This window comes from Corythoichthys intestinalis, chromosome 9 (assembly GCF_030265065.1).
Source record: "Corythoichthys intestinalis isolate RoL2023-P3 chromosome 9, ASM3026506v1, whole genome shotgun sequence".
Taxonomy (NCBI): domain Eukaryota; kingdom Metazoa; phylum Chordata; class Actinopteri; order Syngnathiformes; family Syngnathidae; genus Corythoichthys; species Corythoichthys intestinalis.
In genome coordinates this window covers 21,758,242-21,780,609 of record NC_080403.1, presented here as the reverse complement: position 1 = coordinate 21,780,609, position 22,368 = coordinate 21,758,242, and the positions used below count along the sequence as shown (strand labels likewise).

General features: G+C 39.3%; 1 protein-coding gene across 3 annotated transcripts in view; it reads right to left on the bottom strand.

Annotated features, from left to right (window-relative positions):
* LOC130922420 (TOX high mobility group box family member 2) overlaps window positions 1–22,368 on the bottom strand; it is a 255,295-nt gene that overhangs the window by 137,831 nt on the left and 95,096 nt on the right. For all 3 annotated transcript variants that reach the window (XM_057847182.1, XM_057847181.1, XM_057847183.1), the window contains exon 3: window positions 1,881–1,940. In XM_057847182.1, the coding sequence (XP_057703165.1) occupies window positions 1,881–1,940 (60 nt within the window). The remainder of the gene's footprint in view (window positions 1–1,880; window positions 1,941–22,368) is intronic.

Here is a 22,368-nt window from a genome sequence, read left to right as displayed (position 1 = left end):
AGCAAAATCGTCAGTTTCACGCCATTTGACTTGCTTTGTGAACCCCACCTTTCTTCCTCTGTCAATCATCTGTGCCACATTTGCGAGGATTTTATCTGTTCACCAGTAAGAAAAAAAAAACGCAGAGTGCACATCAGCACATCTTGTAATCAGTCAGTGGCAAGTGCTGTACGATGCTGAATTCCAAATGGATGATAAAAGCTCTGGATCTGAAGAGTTCTTTGACAGCCAGGGAAATATGTCGGATAACAGTGCTAAAATCACTCTCTGACATCCGTCTATTTATTACCAGAGATCTCCAAACCGACTTTATAAATCATAGGCAAAGAAAAAAAAAGGCAAAAAAAAAAGCCTCCTGACTAGCTCTCTTGTCTCTTTCCAAGCTCTGAGCAACGCTTTTAATGAAACGGAGCATTATGAAATTAACCGCTTAAAAAGTAGCTAATTCAACAGGAACGTGAAACTAGTGTAGCCGCTGGGTCGGCTGCGATAATTACAATTGACAGAGACAAATTCCCAGCTCCCCCGCGGATGTCAGATGGGCTTATTTCCCAAACTCCGACAAATCTGCCTGTCCAAACACAACCATATGCTCGCCCAGTTGTTCGGGACCAGCTGTGCTACTGCAGAGAATGTAGTCGGGCAGGGTTGCCATGCATATAATCACCCCCTCCACCCACCTCCTCCATTCTAACATCCACTGCAATAAGGGCTGAATCACTCAAAAGTGAAGCCTTGCTTCATGACAACTAAACAATTCAAATAAAGTGAAAGTCAGCATTAGAGCCATGGCTGCTGCTTAATGGCTGTTTGAAGTTCCTGCCCAAAAAAGGAACAAGATGAAGTTATGAAATGCAAATGCTGGCTTCTCATTCAAAGAGTAAGGCCATTCATTTACCTAACTGCTTTAAGTACTGAGTTCTAATGAGATAGTCAACCTCTATTACTAGACGATTAGACTACTTAAAAAATATGTTGTCAGTTTTTTTTAAATAATAAATAACAACTAATATAGTGATGCTTTGAGATTCAAGTTCATTTTTTTTTTACCTTGACCACAATCGGAACCCAAACCCTCAATTAATAATCTGTTTCAGCCTTCCAAAATTACAAAAGATTTTTTGCAATGTGTTTTAAATGAGGAAAAATAGCACTATTGTAAAATTATACTTGCTAAAACCTGATTTTAAAAAATAAAAATAAAGTACTTTTTGTCCCCCTTCTCATTCAAAGTACAATGCACATTTCATTCTGCTGCTTCTCAGGAAGGCAGTAATATTAGACGCTCCTCATAGAAGATAAAGAATGTATGCCTAGAGTATTTTGTGCTCCGTTTTTATATGTTGAATTCAAGTGTTTTTTGTTTTTTTTTTAAAATCCAAATTTTTACAGTTTTTATAATTTTACGAATATGTTAGCATTGCGACTTGTCGAAATTCTGATTTTGTTAAATTTTGTCACATACCAAGAACCTCCTGTACTGCGAAAAGCATAAAAAGCCAATACAATTCCGATATTTCTGGGATATCGGGACTGAGGACAGACTGATGTCTAACACATGCTTCCACTTACAAAATAACTCCAACATATTTCCACTTACTTCCAGTGACTTGATTTACAATATCAATATAATTTTTAACTTATAGAAAGTCTCAATCTTAATGCTGTTTTGAGTTCCACACATGGTAACAGAACAGATTAAAACTGATAAAATTGCAGTTAAGACTCTCATTTAAACAACCCGGGGTAAACTAAACAGGCTAATCACGACACAATCTCGCTCGGTCGAGACATATCATGTCAACATACTTCCTTGACACCAATGGAAGAAATGTCAACAATCCCCGCCGAAGCAAGCGCTGAGATCTACGTGAACTCACCTGGCTGGGCGGGAGGAACTCATGGTTGTTTTCATTCATGTACATGTTGTCACCATCAAACTGCAAAGAAAGGAGGAAACAATTAGACAAGCAGGAGGCTGAAGCATCCCAACAGGGAGTAGCAAACAGCTCCCCAGTCAGTCGGCGGAGAAACAATGGCGACACGGCAGCCTAATGACTACAAGTCCTCGGCTTACGGACCTCGGCGCTCTGGTGCGTGTCAGTAATTACAGTTCATTAGAGACACGCATAATTAGGCCTTGTCAAAGCTTGTGTAACTCACACTTTTCCTCTCAGCGTGCCTCAAGCTTCAAACTGTGTGTGTGCGTGTGCGTGTGCATGATTGTGTGTGTGTAAGATGCAACTGCACGCGAGTTACAAAGTGACAAAGGCAAAATAGAGTGATAAACTGTCAAAGAGAATTTCAATCTTCGTGCCGTTTTCTTTCTGTTTTAATAAAGGTTTGAAGTAAATTTGAGCACACATTAGTAGAAAAAATACTTTTTCACATTTCTAGATGTATATACATTGTACAGAAAAAGATTACCTTCTCCATTAATTAATTGATATTGTCCTCCCGCACTTCAAAAAAACTTCTATTTCATATATAAAATGTAACATTTTTCAAAAAGATTTTTACAAAAATGCTCCTTGTTGTATATTGTAAGGTCATAATTTTCGGGGTAAAAATTTTATGCTACAAATATTCTCAAAGGGGGAAACCCCTTAAAAGGTTTGATCTAAAATTACGTTTTACCATTTCTTTCTCAAAAAAGTATTTCTTAAAATAAAAAATATATATACCGTAATTTTCGGACTATAAGGCACACCTGACTAAAAGCCGCCACCCACCAAATTTGACACGAAAACGGCATTTGTTCAGGGACAACTGCACCGACGTATAAGCCGCAGCTATCCTCACTATATTATTGGATATTTACACCAAAATATATTAACTGGTCACAATATATTTGACAGCGGCATCATAAGGCTGTCATGAAACCAAATGAACCACCATGAAGCTTTAAGAAACTTAATTTGCATATCACTGCTCACTTGGGGGATACAGTCAACCTCTGCTGCCACCAGCTGTCAACACTGCTGTCGTCCAACATGCCTCCTCGCATGCATCACAGCGCTACAGATGTAAATGACAATCAAAATTCATAATCTGTGCAAATTATTTCTTCAGTTACTGTTCCAGTTGTTTCATTAATTGTTAGTTATGGTATTTAGTAACACTTTATTTGACATTGGCACCATAAGAATGCTTATGACAGGTGTCATTTTGTGCCATCAGACAAATTATCTCACTTCTGAATGGATGTAAAAGATCTGAGCTGGACATAAGGGAGTTAGTGACATAGTTTGCTGGATGACACTTGATGACATCTGTCATAAGCATTAATTAATGCCCATGTTAGTGTCATGTCATAATTATGGCAGTCTTACGACGCCGCTGTCAAATAAAGTCTTACGTATTAACCCAATAAAATCAACAAATAAGCCGCACTGGACTATAAGCCGCAGGATTCAAAATGAGGGGAAAAAATAGCGGCTTATGGTCAGAAAGTTACGGTAATTTCAATCTTCTAAATGTCTTATAAAAAAAACAACAACCTCTAAATAAAAAAATAAATAAAAATTTAAACTAAAAACATGTATTATACGTCATCGTACTGTCCTCGCCAAGACGTAAGACATACAAGACCACAGATAATCTCCCTCGATCTGGGGCTCCATGCAAGATCTCACCCCGTGGCGTCAAAATGATAACAAGAACGGTGAGCAAAAATCCCAGAACCACACGGGGGGACCTAGTGAATGACCTACAGAGAGCTGGGACCACAGTAACAAAGGCGACTATCAGTAACACAATGCGCCGCCAGGGACTCAAATCCTGCACTGCCAGACGTGTCACCCTGCTGAAGCCAGTACACGTCCAGGCCCGTCTGCAGTTCGCTAGAGAGAATTTGGATGATCCAGAAGAGGACAGGGAGAATGTGTTATGGTCAGATGAAACCAAAATAGAACTTTTTGGTAGAAACACAGGTTCTCGTGTTTGGAGGAGAAAGAATACTAAATTGCATCCGAAGAACACCATACCCACTGTGAAGCATGGGGGTGGAAACATCATGCTTTGGGGCTGTCATTCTGCAAAGGGACCAGGACGACTGATCTGTGTAAAGGAAAGAATGAATGGGGCCAAGTATCGAGAGATTTTGAGTGAAAATCTCCTTCCATCAGCAAGGGCATTGAAGATGAGACGTGGCTGGGTCTTTCAGCATGTCAATGATCCCAAACACACAACCAGGGAAACAAAAGGAGTGGCTTCGTAAAAAGCATTTCAAGGTCCTGGAGTGGCCTAGCCAGTCTCCAGATCTCAACCCCATAGAAAATCTGTGGAGGGAGTTGAAAGTCTGTGTTGCCCAACAACAGCCCCAAAACATCACTGTTCTAGAGGAGATCTGCATGAAGGAATGGGCCAAAATACCAGCAACAGTGTGTGAAAAGCTTGTGAAGAGTTACAGAAAATGTTTGGTCTCCGTTATTGCCAACAAAGGGTACATAACAAAGTATTGAGATGAACTTTTGGTATTGACCAAATACTTATTTTCCACCATGATTTGCAAATAAATTCTTTAAAAATCAAACAATGTAATTGGTTTTTTTTCCCACATTCTGTCTCTCTTGGTTGAGGTTTACCCATGTTGACAATTACAGGCCTCTCTAATATTTTCAAGTGGGAGAACTTGCACAGTTAGTGGTTGACTAAATACTTATTTGCTCCACTGTACATCTACAAGGACAACACCAATTTGGTGATGATAATGCATACTCAACAGGAAAACAGTACATTATTTTCAATTAATTGTACCCCCTGGACGCCATGAACTGTATGCAAAAAAAGAGTTTAAGATGATGCTAACCATACTAAATGCTAATGCTAATGGGAACGCAAGAACCTGTGACAAAATCAGACAACAAGCGGTTCATTCAAACAAATTATAGTAACGCCGCCAACACTTACTGAAAAATATAATGGCGTAAGTAACGTCATTATACTCTAACGCCGTTATTAATAACACTAGTAGTGAGTAATCCAATTATATAGTTTTCCCATCTTTGCAACGCCGTTACCATTACTGAGGAAGTGAAGGGGCGCGTTACTACAATTTGGCTGAATGAAGCGCGAGTTGTCTGATTTTGTAATCACACATCAGCTTCCTGGAGAGTGCAGAGCATGAGGGAGGAAAAAGCAGAGTGGGAGGGGGGAGGAAGGAAGGGTTGGTGAGGCCATTGCAATCGCGATGATGATTGGCTAGGTGGGCAGATGATGCCCTGATCAGGCTGTCTCACTGCTTGCTCTGGCAAACACATTAACATTAAAACAGCAATAATGGCGACAGGTCAGGGAATTTAAAGGGTAGCGTTCTCAAACTGGAAGAACACCGGTGTTCTGCCAAAATATCCTACATCGGCGAAACGTCCTACATTAGTCGAATTTGACACCCAAAGTACTACCGTGCGCTTTTAAACTTGTTTTGTTTAGATGCATACAGGCATAACATACTAAAAAATGCCTGAAGAAAATACTTAAATGTAGTTATATCAAATAAGGATGGTTTAAATTTGCTACGTGACTAATGTGGTCAACTGCTTCAAAGCTAACACAAAAAAAACAAAGTATCTTTGAGGCAGTAAAAAATTTCTAAAAACCTAAATAAAAACAAAAATGAGTGAGTTCTCGCCGCTTCTAACCGATGTGCGCATGCGTGCGGATGCTTGCGCAAGCGCGCTGAGCATTGGGTAGCACGTTTCGCCGCGTAGTAAGGAATGGCCGAACACCGGCACTACTTCTAGTAAGTGTTGGATATTGCTCTGTCTATTGTGCAGCAATATATAGATAAAGATAATTGCACTTTTTTAAAGGCCATATTTTCCTTTGTCATTACCTATGTTTACATTTTTGGGGTATCGGGTTTAATGAATGTAGTATGTGTGAACATTATTTATTTCCTTTGTTACTGTACTGAAAATTCGAGGGTTACATAGTACTCTGTTTAAGTGCAATGTTATACAGGTACAGAGAATTATATTACTGATTGCAAAATTTTCCTTTGAGCCCTTTTACCCAAATTTAAATGTTTGGGTATTGGTTTTTGTACTTGTACTTTGGTGAGTAACTAATTACTCTTACAATGAGGTAACTGAGTTACAAACTCAATTACTTTTTGGACAAATTCATTTGTAACTGTAAACTAATTACTTTTTTTTAAAGTAAGATTAACCACACTGTTCATTACCCTTTTATTAATTAACTTTCTTCATGCCTCTGATTGGTTAACTGGCTAATCAGTTACAGCGCCACCTTTTGCTTTAACATGGTTCCACAGCTTAAAGACAGTGTGTTTTTGTTAAAAGCGTCAACACAAATCTTCATGGTTAAGTCAAACCTGTCCTGTTCCTCGACCTAACAGTAGCAGCTGTATTTAATCTCAGCCCCAACAAGCCTTCACGGGCGTTGTGCTTTGTTTCCTCGCAAGTGGCGGCTGCCAAAAAGTGTGAGACAGACAAACGGTTTCACACAGTTCTGTTTGCGCGTCTGTCTTTCAAGCTGCAGGCCTCTGGCTGCGACCTCGCCGTTAATCGCACAAGAGCCAAATAAACCACAGGCTCCGTTGCCACTTTCCGCCGCTAAAACACTTGCCTCTGCTCCGTTGGAGCGGCAGCACACTCACTTAAACATTCACCCACTCGCTGCTTTTTCATTTAGCCCAGGGGTACACCTCTGTCTTCTCGGGAAGGGCTAAAAGCTCGGTTATGTTTGATTTTGAGCTTTGAATCAGCAGCAGTGGCCTCTTGTCTTCCGTATGGCAAAATGCAAAATGGTTTCAGGCTTGTTCGAACATTTTTTTGGCATGATGGCGAGTTGGTTAAGGTTTGGAGGGTTGCTCTCATGGGATATTGCTGCACAAACCAGTTTTCTCAATCCCAAAAATGCATACTAATACCAGGGGGAAAAAAACAGTCATCACACTGAAAAGACAAAAATTGAGAGAACAATGAATTGTTTTTTAATACTAGTATTTGTTTTTTAATGTGTACAGTAATATTACAAGGTTTTGGTTCTTCCAAAACATGAAAGTGATTAACTTTAAGCATTTGTGAGAGAAAAAAGATGTGGTGGACACAGAAAAAGAGTCCACAACCTTACAATAAAACAATATTTACTCATTCACTGCCAATAATTGCGATTAACCTAACGGCAATAAATGTGAACTTTTTTTAAATTTAGGACCAAAACTTTGCTGATCCTGCAATTAATCTCTACAAATCATGATCACTATAGCAACAATAAATTTAAAAAAAAGCTGTTCATATTCTCATTTTAAATTATTTATTCTTTTTTTTTTTTTGCAGAAAAGAAAAAACTGTAAATGGTATAATTTTTCAAATTAACTCATTTGCTCCCTAAAACATATCAGTACTTTCTATTTCTAATTGTTTCAGTGTCCCAAAAACCTATTTATAAGTCTTTTACTATTTTTTTCACAAGCAACATCTCTAGGTTCTGATGCAACTTTGCTCCAAAGCACAACGCTGAAAATCCATTTTAAAGCAATAAAACTGGCCACTGGGGGGCAGTAGCACATTTGGCAAGACCCGCAACCCGATTTAACGGAACGAACGGCCGGGCCGTACAGCCGGGGCGCCGGCGGAATATGACCAAATGGACGACCAGGACGCCAGGCTCGGGAAGTCCTAACAAGATGACCGGGAGGACGTCTGGTACGCCAGGCGACGAACGACCAAGTGCGATGACCAGGAGGACGTCCAGGATGCCAGGCGGCGGACGACCAAGCAGAACAACCGGGAGGATGCCCGGGATGCCAGGCACTGGACGATCAAACAGAACGACCTGGACCACCAGTGCAGCGGACGATGCCGTTGAGTCCGTGCTGCTCGCCGAGCAGAGCCCGCACCACCATGCTCGGCCGCTCGCGTCCTCCACACCCTTCAGTGTCCCTCGACTCAGCCTGAAACGCGCACGGCCAAACCAGCTAACCCCCAGGAACCCTAACCCTAACCCCACACAAGTTCCCCAGGAAAATTCTGCCACGAAGCAGTGGTCACCACAAAAGAAAGACTCAAAAAATCTATCTTGATGAGACACTACAGGCGGTGACGAGGGAAAAGCCCACCCATTCCACCGAGACAGCCGCGGCGGTCACAACAGCGCCGTCTCCCAGCCAAACAGTCCAGCCATGTGCAAATAAATTGTTACTTTGTTATCAATAGCTCTATTGTCTTTTGGTAGAAGGAAATTATTATTTAGATGTTTGGGATGTCACTAAAGCAAAAACTAGCTGTGTTAAAGTCAAAGTTTTGTTTGAAATGTATGCTTTTACAAAAAGCTCAATTTCTCTGTTTTTTCATCAGAAATTGGAAAATTGCTCAAACTAAGCTATTTTCTAATGCTGGTTTCTAAAGAATGGAAAAAGATATGAACTAACTTTTTTTCCTGCTGAAAGAAGAGAGTCTAATCTTTGTTTTGGTGGGTTCCATGTTTATATAGCAATAGAGCAGAATGTTCTGTGGGCCTTGCAAAATCAGTCAAAATCCAGTAAAACGGCCGGGAGCGAAGGAGGGTGAAAATGACTGGGAGTGAATAAGTTAGAAAAAAAAAAAAAAAAAAAAAAAGGTTTTTTACTTAAAATTCTGTCAATAGAAAAAGAAATGTAAATATTCCATGATGTTCTTGATCTGTGAACTGAAATTTTATTTTATTTTAAAGAGAAACAAAGTCACAGTCATAATTTAACTTTTGTGGGCCACACAAAGTGGTGTGAAGGGCTGGATCTGGCCCCCAGGCCTTGATTTTGACACCCACTTCCTATTGCTTTGACAAAATCTTTGGCATCAATACCAAATTACAAATAATATACTTTTTCTCATAATACGAAGAACACAATCACTATCATTCTTGAAAAACCTTTACAGTACGTTACTAGTAAATATGATGCAAAGACACATAGGAAGTCAAAGCCAAAAAAGAGCGGCACAGTTTAACACAACATTCATCAAATTAAAGCTCCAATTCTATTTCTATGTTATCATTGGCCTTGTGATGGAAGTGCTCCTTGAACAGTGAATGGCTTCATTCCAAGAGCGCCCTTAGTTGGCGTCAGGAACAATCAGCAAATCTGCGTCGTTAGCGTGAGGGGCAAAAAAAAAGGAATCGCTTCCTTTGTTACTCTCGAAAAACGACTTCACATGGCGTCAACATGCAGCCATGGAGCCAACGGTGTCTCTGAATGGCCTATTTTCACACCTGTGAAATGGCGCTCGATGGGCAATCGAGAAAAAAGTAGAAGATAATTACACAGCCCGGCAAAGAGCAAAGTGGAGTCACCGAGGGCATAATAACACACAATATCTACATTCAAGGCAACAAAAAAATGTTCCTGCCTCTCTGTGGTCACAAAGCGGTCATTTGGATTAAGTGGGCTGTAATTATCTTACAGTACAGATACAGTAGGGATCGCTTTGTGGAATGAAAGCCACGCATACTCGCAGGTTAGTCGTGTTTACCCATTGCTAAATCGGGTTTAATAGTCTGACGTCAATGTGGGCAGTGACTAATTTTCTTATTTCCATTAGCTCCAAGTATCTTTGCTGAACATGAACACTAAAACCAGTAAAAACTCAAAGACTTGGCCAAATTCAGAGATTCAATAAAAGAGCTGTGGCTCAGCAGAGAAAGATGATACAGCAAGAAAAACGTTAAAAGGTAACGTGAGAGGAGCCAGTTTTGGGGAAAAAATGTCAGAATATTAGAAAAGTATTGACATAATACGGAAAAAGTGAAGAGTCTATTTTCCAAAATCGACAAATGCCATTTTTGAGAAAAATGAAAAATAAAAAAGGACTGATCCTTGAAATGTACTCTTTGCATGAGGCTGTTTTAACTATGTACACATATTCATGTTTTATTATCATGTTTAAATCCATTTCGAAGCTGCTGTTTTGTGGCAGAAGCCGACAGATGCCACAGGTGTTTCTAAGCAAAAGCTGTTAACTCCTCAGTCAATTAGCGCTAAGCCTGATTGATATATCGTTTAAACATCGCCATAGCGATGTGCGCATGCACGATAGTCCCATGGCAAGGATGTGCGAGTTATTTTTATTTATTTATTTTTTTTATCCACAAACTTCATGCTCCCTGCACAGCCTCCCTCCCTCCCTCTCCCAGCTCTTTGTTCCTAAGTCACTGTACACTTGCTTATTAAAGTTAACGATGTTGACAGATGGTTGTGTCTGATCTTGCCATATAAGCGGACTTCACACGTGCCGCATATGTCAATCATCGTTTAACTTGTTAAATACTTGCTGGCAAGGAAGCGCACGCTGAAATGAATGTGTGTGTGTGTGTGCGTGTGTGTGTGTGTGTGTGGAGATGTTCGAGGCAGCCGGACGTGTTGTGTCGTGGCAATAAACGCACTCTAAGACTTACAGCCAAGGTATGTAAGCAGAAGCATTTTTTAATAAAGCCAAACATTTTCTACTACAGTACTTTATTCTTGTATAAAAATGTTTCGGAGGGACAGTTAGGTTTAATACTGATCATAATTATTACATTTCAAGTGCTTAGAAAACATTTATTAAAATATATATATACATTTTTCTAAATCATACTTTGGGAAAAAAAGTGAAAAAAAACAAGACTTATATGTATCTCTTTCCAATGCTAAATCTGAATAAATACATTGAACACACAAAAAAAAAGAGAAAAAAAAATTGGGGGCGCTACTTCGCGGTTTTTCACTTATCGCGGCGGGTTCTGGGTCACACTAACTGCGACACTGGTCACAGTAAGTCACCCAAAGACTTTCCAAACAGCTATTCAAGTAATCCAGTGAAAATGTCTTAAAATATATATGTATATATTAGGGCTGTCAAAATTATCGCGTGAACGCGTAATTAATTTTTTAAATTAATCACGTTAAAATATTTGACGCAATTAACGCACAAATGCCCCGCTCAAACAGATTAAAATGACTGCACAGTGAAATGTGTACTTGTTGTGTTTTTCGGAGTTTTAGCGCCTCTGCTGGCGCTTGGGTGCGACTGATTTTATAGGCTTTAGCACCCATGAGTATTGTGTAATTATTGACATCAACAATGGCGGGCTACTAGTTTATTTTTTGATTGAAAAGTTTACAAATTTTATTAAAACGAAAACATGAAGAGGGGTTTTAATATAAAATTTCTATAACTTACAAGTCTCTCTATCCATGGATCGCCTTAACAGAATGTTAATATTGGTAATGCCATCTTGTTGATTTATTGTTATAATAAAGAAATACAGTACTTATGTACCGTATGTTGAATGTATATATCCATCTTGTGTCTTATCTTTCCATTCCAACAATAATTTACAGAAAAATATGGCATATTTTATAGAGGGTTTGAATTGCGATTAATCGTGATTAATTACGATTAATTAATTTTTAAGCTGTAATTAACTCGATTTAAAAATTTAATCGTTTGACACCCCTAGTATATATATATGTATGTATGTATATATATATATATATATATATATATTTTTTTTTTTTTTTTCAATATCGCAATACAATATTGCAATACTGTATATCGCAAACCCCTCAAAAAATCGCAACAATAGTTTTTTTCCAATATCGTTCAGGCCTAATCAGCGCACTGCATTTGGACACACAAGCATAGCACTGCGGGTCACGTAGCAGAGAAGAAATATTAAATATAAAAATACATAATATAAATAATATAAAAAGATATTGATGACATGGAGGAGGCTCTCTTTGTAGTATATGAATCAAAGTCTGTAGAGTGGTACCTTGACATACGATCGCTTTGACACACGATCTTTTCAACATCTGAAGTAAAATTTTACTCGCCATTTGTTTCTACTGTATATCCTACGACATGCTCGAAATACGACAATTTATGACAGCGCCGCAGTTTCTTTGTTTTCCAGCAAGACAGACGCACGGCGGAATTTGTTGTTAGAGAAATAAGCATGGGTTCCAAGAATGTACAGTGTATCACAAAAGCGAGTACACCCCTCGCATTTCTGCAGATATTTAAGTATATCTTTTCATGGGACAACACTACCAAAATGACACTTTGACACAATGAAAAGTAGACTGTGTGCAGCTTATATAATAGAGTTAATTTATCTTCCCCTCAAATAACTCAAAATATAGCCATTAATATCTAAACCCCTGGCAACAAAAGTGAGTACACCCCTTTGAAAAAACGTACATCCCTAAATGTCCTAATTGAGTACTGCTTGTCATTTTCCCTCCAAAATGTCATGTGCATGTGTCATGTACAGGAGGGCTCTCAGCATTGCTGCAGAGATTGAAGAGGTGGTGGGTCAGCCTGTCAGTGCTCAGACCATACGCTGCACTCTACATCAAATTGGCGTGCATGGCTGTCACCCCAGGAGGAAGCCTCTTCTGAAGACGGTACGCAAGAAAGCCCGCCTGTCTCATCAGACCGTAGGACATGGTTCCAGTAATCCATCTGCTTTGTTGACATGTCTTCAGCAAAATGATCTGGGCACTAACAGGCTGACCCCCCCCACCTCTTCAATCTCTGCAGCAATGCTGACAGCACTACTGTAACGAGTCACATGACATTTTGGAGGGAAAATGACAAGCAGTACTCAATTTGGACATTTAGGGATGTACGTTTTTTCAAAGGGGTGTACTCACTTTTGTTGCCAGGGGTTTAGATATTAATGGCTATATTTTGAGTTATTTGGAGGGGAAAATAAATTAACTCTATTATATAAGCTGAACACAGACTACTTTTCATTGTGTCAAAGTGTCATTTTGTCAGTGTTGTCCCATCAAAAGATATACTTAAATATCTGCAGAAATGCAACATTTTTTTACACACAACTGAAGTAGTTCAAGCCTTATATTGTTTTAAAATTGATGATTTTGGCAAAAAAGTCAAGAAAAAAACAAAAAGCCCTAACTTTCTAATTTTTTGAGAAGGACCAGTATGTACAAAAGGTTGCGTGTAGAGGGGTGTGTGTGTGTATATAGACCCTACCCACGTGACGTCAAAACTCCTTCCTCCTGACTGGTGCCGCCCACTTGTCCGTCAACACATCATGTTTACCTGTTACGGCTACGTACATTCCTCCTATTTACGACGTGTTTTTCTGCTCGTTAACATTAATAATCAAAATGGTGAAGGCGTGTGTGGCGGTCGGTTGCAATAACAGAGAAGATAGACGGAGAAGACGGAGAGACTTGAAGTTCTACCGGATTCCGAGAGACCCGGAGAGAGGAGAGCGAGATGGGCTGCTGCAATTCGACGAGAAAACTAAGCTCCAAACGATTACCACAGATTATGTAGTAGTCATTTTATATCTGGTAAGATGCATTTAATATATATTTAGAGGGTTTTGGGCTGACAACCACAATTGAGATCATTGCTAGGCTAATCGCCGACAACATACACGTATGTATGTAGTGAGAGTGCTATCGCTAAACCATATAAACATTAAAAGCCCTAACTCCATTGACAAACGACATGAAATACATTAGACTTGACAGTGGATGTTAGCAATAACAAAAGATTTTGAATTGAAAATTTCGTAACTCACCTTTCCAAGCACAAGATAGATTCCTGCCGAATTTTCGTGGACGAGGACCTGTTTCACCCAACCAGCAACGAAGTATTTATAAGCCTCCAAGCTCTTAAAGTTTTTCAAACTTTCGTGAGAATAGGCTGATTTTGTGTGGACAAGATAGTTGTAAATATCAGCGTAGCAGATGTCAGGCAGACAGGGCGAAGACAGTGGGTCGAAAAACATCGATTTGGGCATCAAATATGGATCTGGCGACTGTATAGAACGAAGCTTTTCCACATAACGCCTTTTATGCAACACATCCAGTGAGTTTACGGCATCCGAAAGCACCGGGTCTTCCATGAAATGCATTTTAAATTCCTTGATCAATTGAAACCAATGCTAATACAGAGACAAAATGACGGACAAGGGGGCGGAACCATACAGCGAGCACGTGGTTTTGTGACGTCGGTGGGTAGGGTCTATACTGTATATACATGATACTGTATATACCTGTAGATGTGTATCTAGTGATGCATGGCAAAGAGCAAGTTGTAAAGCTTTTGGTTTAATTGTGTGCTTGCCTTTCACGGACTTTTAGATCATTAATCAAAGCATTCAACGAAATAGAGAGGAAGAAAAGAGACATAAAAAGAAGTATGGATGGATGGATGTGAAATGCTTTAGTGAAGACATTAGGAGCAAGGCCATGATCGACACAACAGATTCTTGTCTGTGTATTAGCAATGCAAACACGTGACAGACGATAACATTAGTAAAAATGGCAGGAATGCTACACATAGTTGCGTGTGAAAAAATGTTGATTAGACTAAACAATTTAGAATAAGTACTTTTCATTGGCTTCAGTTCATATTAAATTGAAGAGAAAAAAAAGCAAATGAAATGACAGAAGAGTGCTAAAATCAACACAAAACATTAACCTTGCTAGCATATTTTTGCCGCAGTTGTAAACAACACGATGGATGCATTGTTTATGACTTTCAAGTTTGCTATTTTATATTTTAGCTCATCAGTCGTATTTCACATATTCCAAGCAATCAAAAAAGTAATACATATTTCCATGTTTGACTAGTTTCCTGGTTGCTAATCTTACATTGAGGCAATTGGTCATGGTTAATATGGTAAATGGTTAAGGGAAAAACACAGATTCCACCATTGAAGGTCAATAATTTAAAGAGGACCTACCAAATGAACTGATTTCTTCCCCATTATCTCGCTGTCTAAAATCCACTCATGAAGCATAATTTTCATTTGAAAGTAGTCTTGTAATTAAGTAATTTTATGTCAAAAAGCTACATTTGGACCAATAAACCCACCACCCACCACTCCATCTGCAGACAGCAGTCCAAATACCTGTGTCAGGACTGTGGTCATGAGAGCATTCACAGTGACTAGCTACATACACACACGCACACACACACACGAATGCATGCATAACCAAACAGAGAGAGTAATGGGGGGATGGTGCACTGCACAGCAGATATGGATTGCCTTTGTGAATATATCCACTGCTGCATTTCACCTCTGTGTGTGTGTGTGTGCGCGTGTGCCTTATGTGCATGTACAATGTGATATATTCTCTGCAAACACCACCACAGTGTTTGTGTAATAGGACCTGACCAATAATACACAGCGCTGATCCCTGCCAGATGAAGATAACAGTTCCTATGATATTTATTTTTTTTCCCATAGCCAGAACCACACCCACAGGTCCTTCAGAGCGCATAGAAATATGGTCTTTATTAGTCTTGAGGCAGAATAAAATCTACAAATGATAAAAAAAATATGTAAAATGAAATAAAAGTAAATGTTAAATTAAAAGTGCAAAATAAATGAAATGAATAAGTCAAGTCAGATTTATTTATAGCATAAATCATATAGATTCCAAAGGGCAAATGGACAGACAAATGCCAGTTAACAAACAGGAAACATAAAATATTAAAGAAATAATGAACAGTAAATCAACAGTGAATATTAGAAAAAAAAAGTAATTCATTGTTTTTTTTAAGTAAATAAATGCAAATTAATACAATTCGTAAAAGCCTTAAATATTTTTTACATGGTAAAATTAGAAAAATGAGGGAAATGAAAGGAGATTAACTTACTTTTTAAAATTATTATTACTAAAAAAGAAGAATGAAATAATTTAAACAAAATATCCCAAATATATTTTACTGTGTATGGCAAAAAAAAAAAAAAATAATAAATATATATATATATATATATATATATATATATATATATATATTTTTTTAAGTGTGATTTGAAGGGGTAAAAAAAAAAAACATATTAACAAGGAACTGATAAGACGAAAAGACACTCTACCCGTGAAAAACATGAAAAAAATCCTCATATCCATCTCAATTTATGAAATACCCATTTTACAAAAGTTATAAATGAAAAAAGTCCACGCGTGTCACATGACAAACAATGTGAGAAAGTGGGAGTGAGGGAGACACAAGTAAAAAGAAAATATAACAATAAATTAAAGACATGAGCTTCATTTGTAATGAAATGTCAGCTGTGAGCTGAGAAGAGAAATGAAAAGAAGGCATTGGTGGTAAAGCAAGCAAGTGAACGACTCCCCAGAGAAGATGGTTCCCCCTTTTTGCTTATGATGGACTTAATTGCCTCTATCAGTGTTAAGAAGTAACATTCGTCTTAGCTTTATTGCTGGACTTTATGGTCTTGTCCATCACGCTGAGGGGCTTTCAAGAGGCAGCAAATGACGCCTTGAAGTAATGAGGCACGTTATAGAGCGATAGAGGGGATCAAGAGGAGGGAGCGATTATATTTAGAGAATCACACCATGCTAGTCAATGTTGTTTTGATGGAAAAGTCCACACTTTCTTGGTCTTTCAACTAAAAGGTGAGCGTGCGTCTCACCCACCTCTGACCCCAACAGACTGGCCAAGGTGTAGGGTTTCATGTGGTCGCACAATCGTGTCTTTGTGCTGCTGTGAACACAATGAAAACAAAGCCAACGCATTGCTGATAATAAGCCACGAACCCTCCTCCAAGCCCCTCACTCATACACAACCTTGACTTAGGCACTGGCAAACCCCAAACTCACAAATTCAAATGAAAGATTATGAGACTTGAGCCTTTCCCACACTTATGAAACCACATACCTCTCCCAAAAACAAGTGCCAACCAATGTACCACCACGAACTTTGACTATATCTTGATTTACAATAACACAAGTATCGTCAGAGGTCGCAACTTGTGACTCCACCGCCACTTTGCTCTGTGAATTAAAATTAGTTTGTTACTAGATAAAAAGAAACTCATATCTCAAGGCATATTTGTGTATCAAATATTTTCCTCATTGTAATTACTTGCTCATAGGTGACAAAATCAAGGCACGTCTGATTACCATTACAAATACAGTACTAGACAAGTGCCGATTACCAGTTTCAAGGTATACCCGGGTATGAAAACGTCAAGGTTTTAAAACCGCAAAACTTTTCTGTCATACCGTCCCTTAGGTATTAGCTATTTTTTATGTCCCAAAAATGCATGGAGAAATCCCTTGCTTGCAGCTGCAAGGCACAACCCTCCCCCACCGGTTGTTGCTCAGTGTCAGTGAGTCAGCTGTGCTACACGATGGCTGGAGGAGGTGAAACTCCTGCAATTTTTCCCCCATCGAAGAAAACAAAATCACTGGTATGGGAATACTTTGGCTACAGAAAAGTTACAGACGGCCGCGGTTTAGAGAATGAGGAGAGCCAACCGACATGTAAAACATGTTTACGGAGGGTGGCTGCTGAACATTGCTGTCATCACTTCAGTCATACACTGTTTTATTATTTCTCCATCAAAGAATGGCTTCTTATGTCCAGCCAACACCCACGACACTCTGAGTGACAGGCATGAAAATGGGTCAGGGGTTAAAAAGGTGAGAAAGGTGTGGAGGAAATATGTTCCGGCGTTCTGCCAAAATGTCCGCCGTCGGCAAAACGTCCTACATGTGGCGAATTTGACCATTTTAATTTTTCACATAAGGCTTAATATTCGAGTTAACGGGGGTTTTATTAGTTGAAGGAGTTGATTTTAACCACCATTGACTCGCGCTAGCTTAGCCACTCCGGAGCCCTGAAACTAACAAATAACTGTCAAACTGCACAGAATTTGTTCAAATCATTTCCAACTACTAATTAAACCCCGGCTAACTCAAAGATTAAGCCTAATGTAAAAAATTCTGAACTTCCCCTTTAAAATAAAGACCATTGAATATGGCCATTAAAATGTTGTCTATAAAAATTTTAGAGCAATAAAACAAACAAAAATGAATAAAATGAACAGGAATCCTTCAAAGTATTTTAGAGCAATAAAACAAACAAAAATGAATAAAATGAACAGGAATTCTTCAAAGTATTTCATATTGGGTCCAAATCATTTTTCGAACAGATCATGTGACTATAGAACCTTAGAGACAGCATTGCTTAGCCAAAACTACAGCTGAGGAGGCAAGATGGATATTTAGAATTTCTTTAAACCTAAGCTTTCAAAACCCTCAACAACAACTGAGCTTGAACCGAGGACTGAGCACGAGCAGTATCAAAAAGTCCTGGCTGTCGTGTTACCTGTTGTGCTGTAATTCCAAGTGGTGCTTGAATTGGATGCTTATAGCGGTCGACAGTCTTTTTGAGCCAGCGCAAAGTTCGCAGCGCACGGAGATATTTTTGTTATCTTTACTGGACAAAAATGTGAAGTAATGGCTGTGTTTCCAGTGTGCAAATACAGCCGTTTGTAGTATATCTCCTGCCTATTTCATTGCATCCTGGCGAGGTAGCAAGGCTATGTTGTTTTGGCCGCAAACTCCCAGCGCTCACGCATCATGGTAATACAAGTGACCCTTTTTGTTCCATCCCCGATTAAAAAATGTGACATGTGATGTCACTCCCATGACTACAGTATTCTTCATTCTACACACATTATGGGGCAATAACAAAATAGTAACGCACAGGCATCAAGGAAAGCAATTTTACTCAGATTACTGATTTAGAAAAATGAACGCATTAGATTGTTTTTTACTGAAAGAAAGTAATCAGATTAGTTACGCATTACGATACCGCGTTATTGACAACACTGCTTTTATATTACCGTTAAATACACAAGCTTGACGCTACCTTAACGGGAGCTATTTTTTCACCGGACGCTCCGGTGTTCTGACAAAATTTGCAACCCATCAAAAATTGCTACCCTGCGGGTTTTGCGCATGCGCGTAACGTTAAAAATGGCCGCGAATGCGGTAATTCCTAAGTAAACACTACAAACTCTCTTTAAAGAAAGGAATATTTACTTAAGTTTGATCATGTAAAGACATCAGGGATTCCCCTATATTCAACAGATTGTGGCGCACCGCCACACTAAAATGAAAGCCGCCACGCCTGGCAAATGAGATGTATTTTATTTATTTATTTAAATAAAAAAAAAATTTTTTAAGGCCGCTTCAAACTAGCGGCAGCCGAGTGGGAGGAGTTCAGCGGACACCTATTCATTGTGTATTGTAGCCTAATGTTCGTAACTATGCAGGCCCCCCCTTAAGAGACGCAAGGGGAACGAGTAGGAAGAATGGGAGAACGAGCGAGATAGCGAGAGATAGCGGTCGCATGTTGTAGCAGCCCGCTGTTATTTTGTTATTGTTTTTCTTTATTATTGTTACCACAATAAAGTGGGTAAGCAAATACAGACTTCTCTCCTTCTTGCCCATATCCGGGGCATTACAATAATTTGGATCGGACTTTTCGGCGAAAGTGAGCGGTGGACGGCCGTCTTGGACGGAAAGCAAACTTTGACTAACTTGCGCTGAGAGACTGCGGAGAGGCGGGGCCCAAAATAAAGCCTTGCTCTATTTTCAGAGCGTTGGTCACAGTAAACGATTTATCAGTTCAAGCAGAGTAAAATGATACATATTCACGGTACAAGAACGTCGTTTCTGTGTCCATCGATTGGTAAGAAAAGGCTGTTTGTACGAGTGACGTGTGGGCGCTCCCGTCAGGGGGGACATTTCACGTGGAGTGGCTATTTTTCGGCACAACACCGGCGCGCCAACTTCAGACAATTACGGCTGACGAAACTTTGATAAATGCGCCCCCCACCCAAATTTCGCGAGCTCTGGGACACTCAAAAAATGACTCTCATACCTCTCCTTGCTAAGTTAATGGTACCTCGACGTGCCTTTGTGTGGAAATTTAGTTTACGAACAACGGGGAAAAAACTATTCACCTTCTCACCGAATCAAGTAAAACTCTTTACACGGCTATTAGAATTCCCCCAGTGCTCTAAATGGGTCAGTTGACAGAAGGACTGTTATTGTTGTGGTAATGTAGTACTTATGAGGGTCAAATAAAAGGAAAAAGGAGGACTACGACGGTGGTCTGCAACCCGCGGCTCTCGGGCCGCATGCGGCTCTTTAGCGATGCTTCGGAGCTTTTTTTTTTTTTTTTTTTAAATGGAAAAAGATGGGGGTGGGAAATATATTTTTTTGTTTTAATAGGATTTCTAGGAGGACAAACATGACACAAACATTCTTTCAATTCATTAATATTGTAATGAAGTTAAACTTGTGGTGGCATAGTACAACAGAGTAGTCACGTGGTGCGTCATTCTCTATAGGATCCACTGCAGGGAAAACAAACATTTAATCATGAAGGCTAATTACGTATTTCTATAGTAGGCTAATATAGCTAGTATCGATAATTATAAGGCTTGTAAAAGGCTTTTAATTTTTTGTGGCTCCAGACATACTGTATCAGTTTTTTTTGTGTTTTTTTGGGGGTCAAATATGGCTCTTTCAACAGTTTGGGTTGCCAACCCTGAGTCACTACGAGATGTAAGTCGTACTATTGCCACGAGAAAAAAAGTCGCATTAGTACATCGGGTAACGTAGCTGTAATCAGCTACGCATTTTACATACATGTACTGTAGCTGAGAGGTACAACATTAGCCTGGCTAATGAAATATTTCAAATATATCTTTGTTATGGTTCTTCTTGGGGAAAAAATGAAGAAAAAAAAATTCGCTGTGGCACGACATGGTGAGGCTGTCCGACTCCGATGCACCCCACCACCACAGCTTCAAAAAATCCTAGGGGAAACACTGGACATGTACAAAAGTTCTCAGATACATCCTACCATGTTAGCTGCACACAGTAACTGCACGCCGCGCTCTCACTGTTAACAACTTTGCCGCGTCGTTAAGTATTAATTTACGCCATTTTCGTGTTGCACATGTATGTTTATGATGTATCTAGTTTAGTTAGCACTTTGGATAACATTGAGAGTCCAATTGAATGTAAAAGAGGGGTTTTTCAGCGCCACAAAAGCTTTGGGAGCAAAATTTTATAAGGGAGCAAATTTTGACAGAACACCGGCAGTGTTCAACGCAAGCTGCAACGAACGGTGTTCTGTCAAAATTTGCTCCCTTATAAAATTTTGCTCCCAAAGCTTTTGTGGCGCTGAAAAACCCCTCTTTTACATTCAATTGGACTCTCAATGTTATCCAAAGTGCTAACTAAACTAGATACATCATAAACATACATGTGCAACACGAAAATGGCGTAAATTAATACTTAACGACGCGGCAAAGTTGTTAACAGTGAGAGCGCGGCGTGCAGTTACTGTGTGCAGCTAACATGGTAGGATGTGTCTGAGAACTTTTGTACATGTCTTTACATGATCAAACTTAAGCAAATATTCCTTTCTTTAAAGAAAGTTTGTAGTGTTTACTTTGGAATCGCCGCATTCGCGGCCATTTTTAACGTTACGCACATGCGCAAAACCGCAAGGTAGCAATTTTTGATGGGTTGCAAACGAAAACCATTACTCACTAAATTCAATATGCTGGCAAATGCATTCATCTAAAAACAATTGGGAGTGATACTTTACCTCCTCCAGCGAATGTGAATTTGATCATCAAGATCATCTGTCGCAATTAGCGATCTTTGACGCTCTTTTTTTTTCCCTCCCCGCATACAAACTTGTTTCTCTCTCAGCGGCTGTGATTAACTTCAATGAAGTTGCTGTCCTAGCTAAGCCTTGCCTATCATTCGTCTTTGTAAGTTTTTGGTAACTTTGTGTATTGAATTTGAAAGGAAAATGTGTGTTTTGTTTTTGACGAACTTTTTCATGAAGCTAAACTGTTGAAGCTACTCACATGTGGAAAAATACGAGTGTACAACGTTTTAAATGTATTCATTTGGTATATTTCAGTTACCACGATTTGAGGGATCAATAAATTGAAGAATTTACGCCTTGCGTTTGGAGTGCTTGTTTTTGGGTTTGCTGGAATAGCGTCCCTGACACACGCAGCATCAAACAGGGGAAGCGCTGCCGCGCCAAGCCAATTCTGGCTGCATTGTCGACACATGAAAAATAACGAATACGTACTACTGTATGACGGAAAATGTTAGTGGTTTTGTAACCGCGACGTTTTCATAGCATGGTAATCCGTGAAGGTAACTGGCACATGCCTACAAACGACCCCCCCCCCCTCCTTAAAATTTTTCTCCTCGGATCTACACGATTCACGTAGGTCATCCTTTTTGACTTCAAAACGGCGAATTTCGCCGAAAGGTGAGAGATTTTCATGCCTGGAGTGAGCTCTCCGTTGCAGTGCAATTTGTTGGTGTGTCATAGATTTAACAATAACCTTGCTTGACTCTTGACTGCTTCAACCTGTTAATTTCTTGCCTTCTCAATTCTAATTTAGGAGGAAACCTATCTTCAAAAACAGCTGTGATTTTTAACATAATGCCGTTTCCCATTTTCACTTTCTATCAGAGCAACTGTTTTGAAGCATATTAAGCATGGCGATTTTTGTTGTCCACTT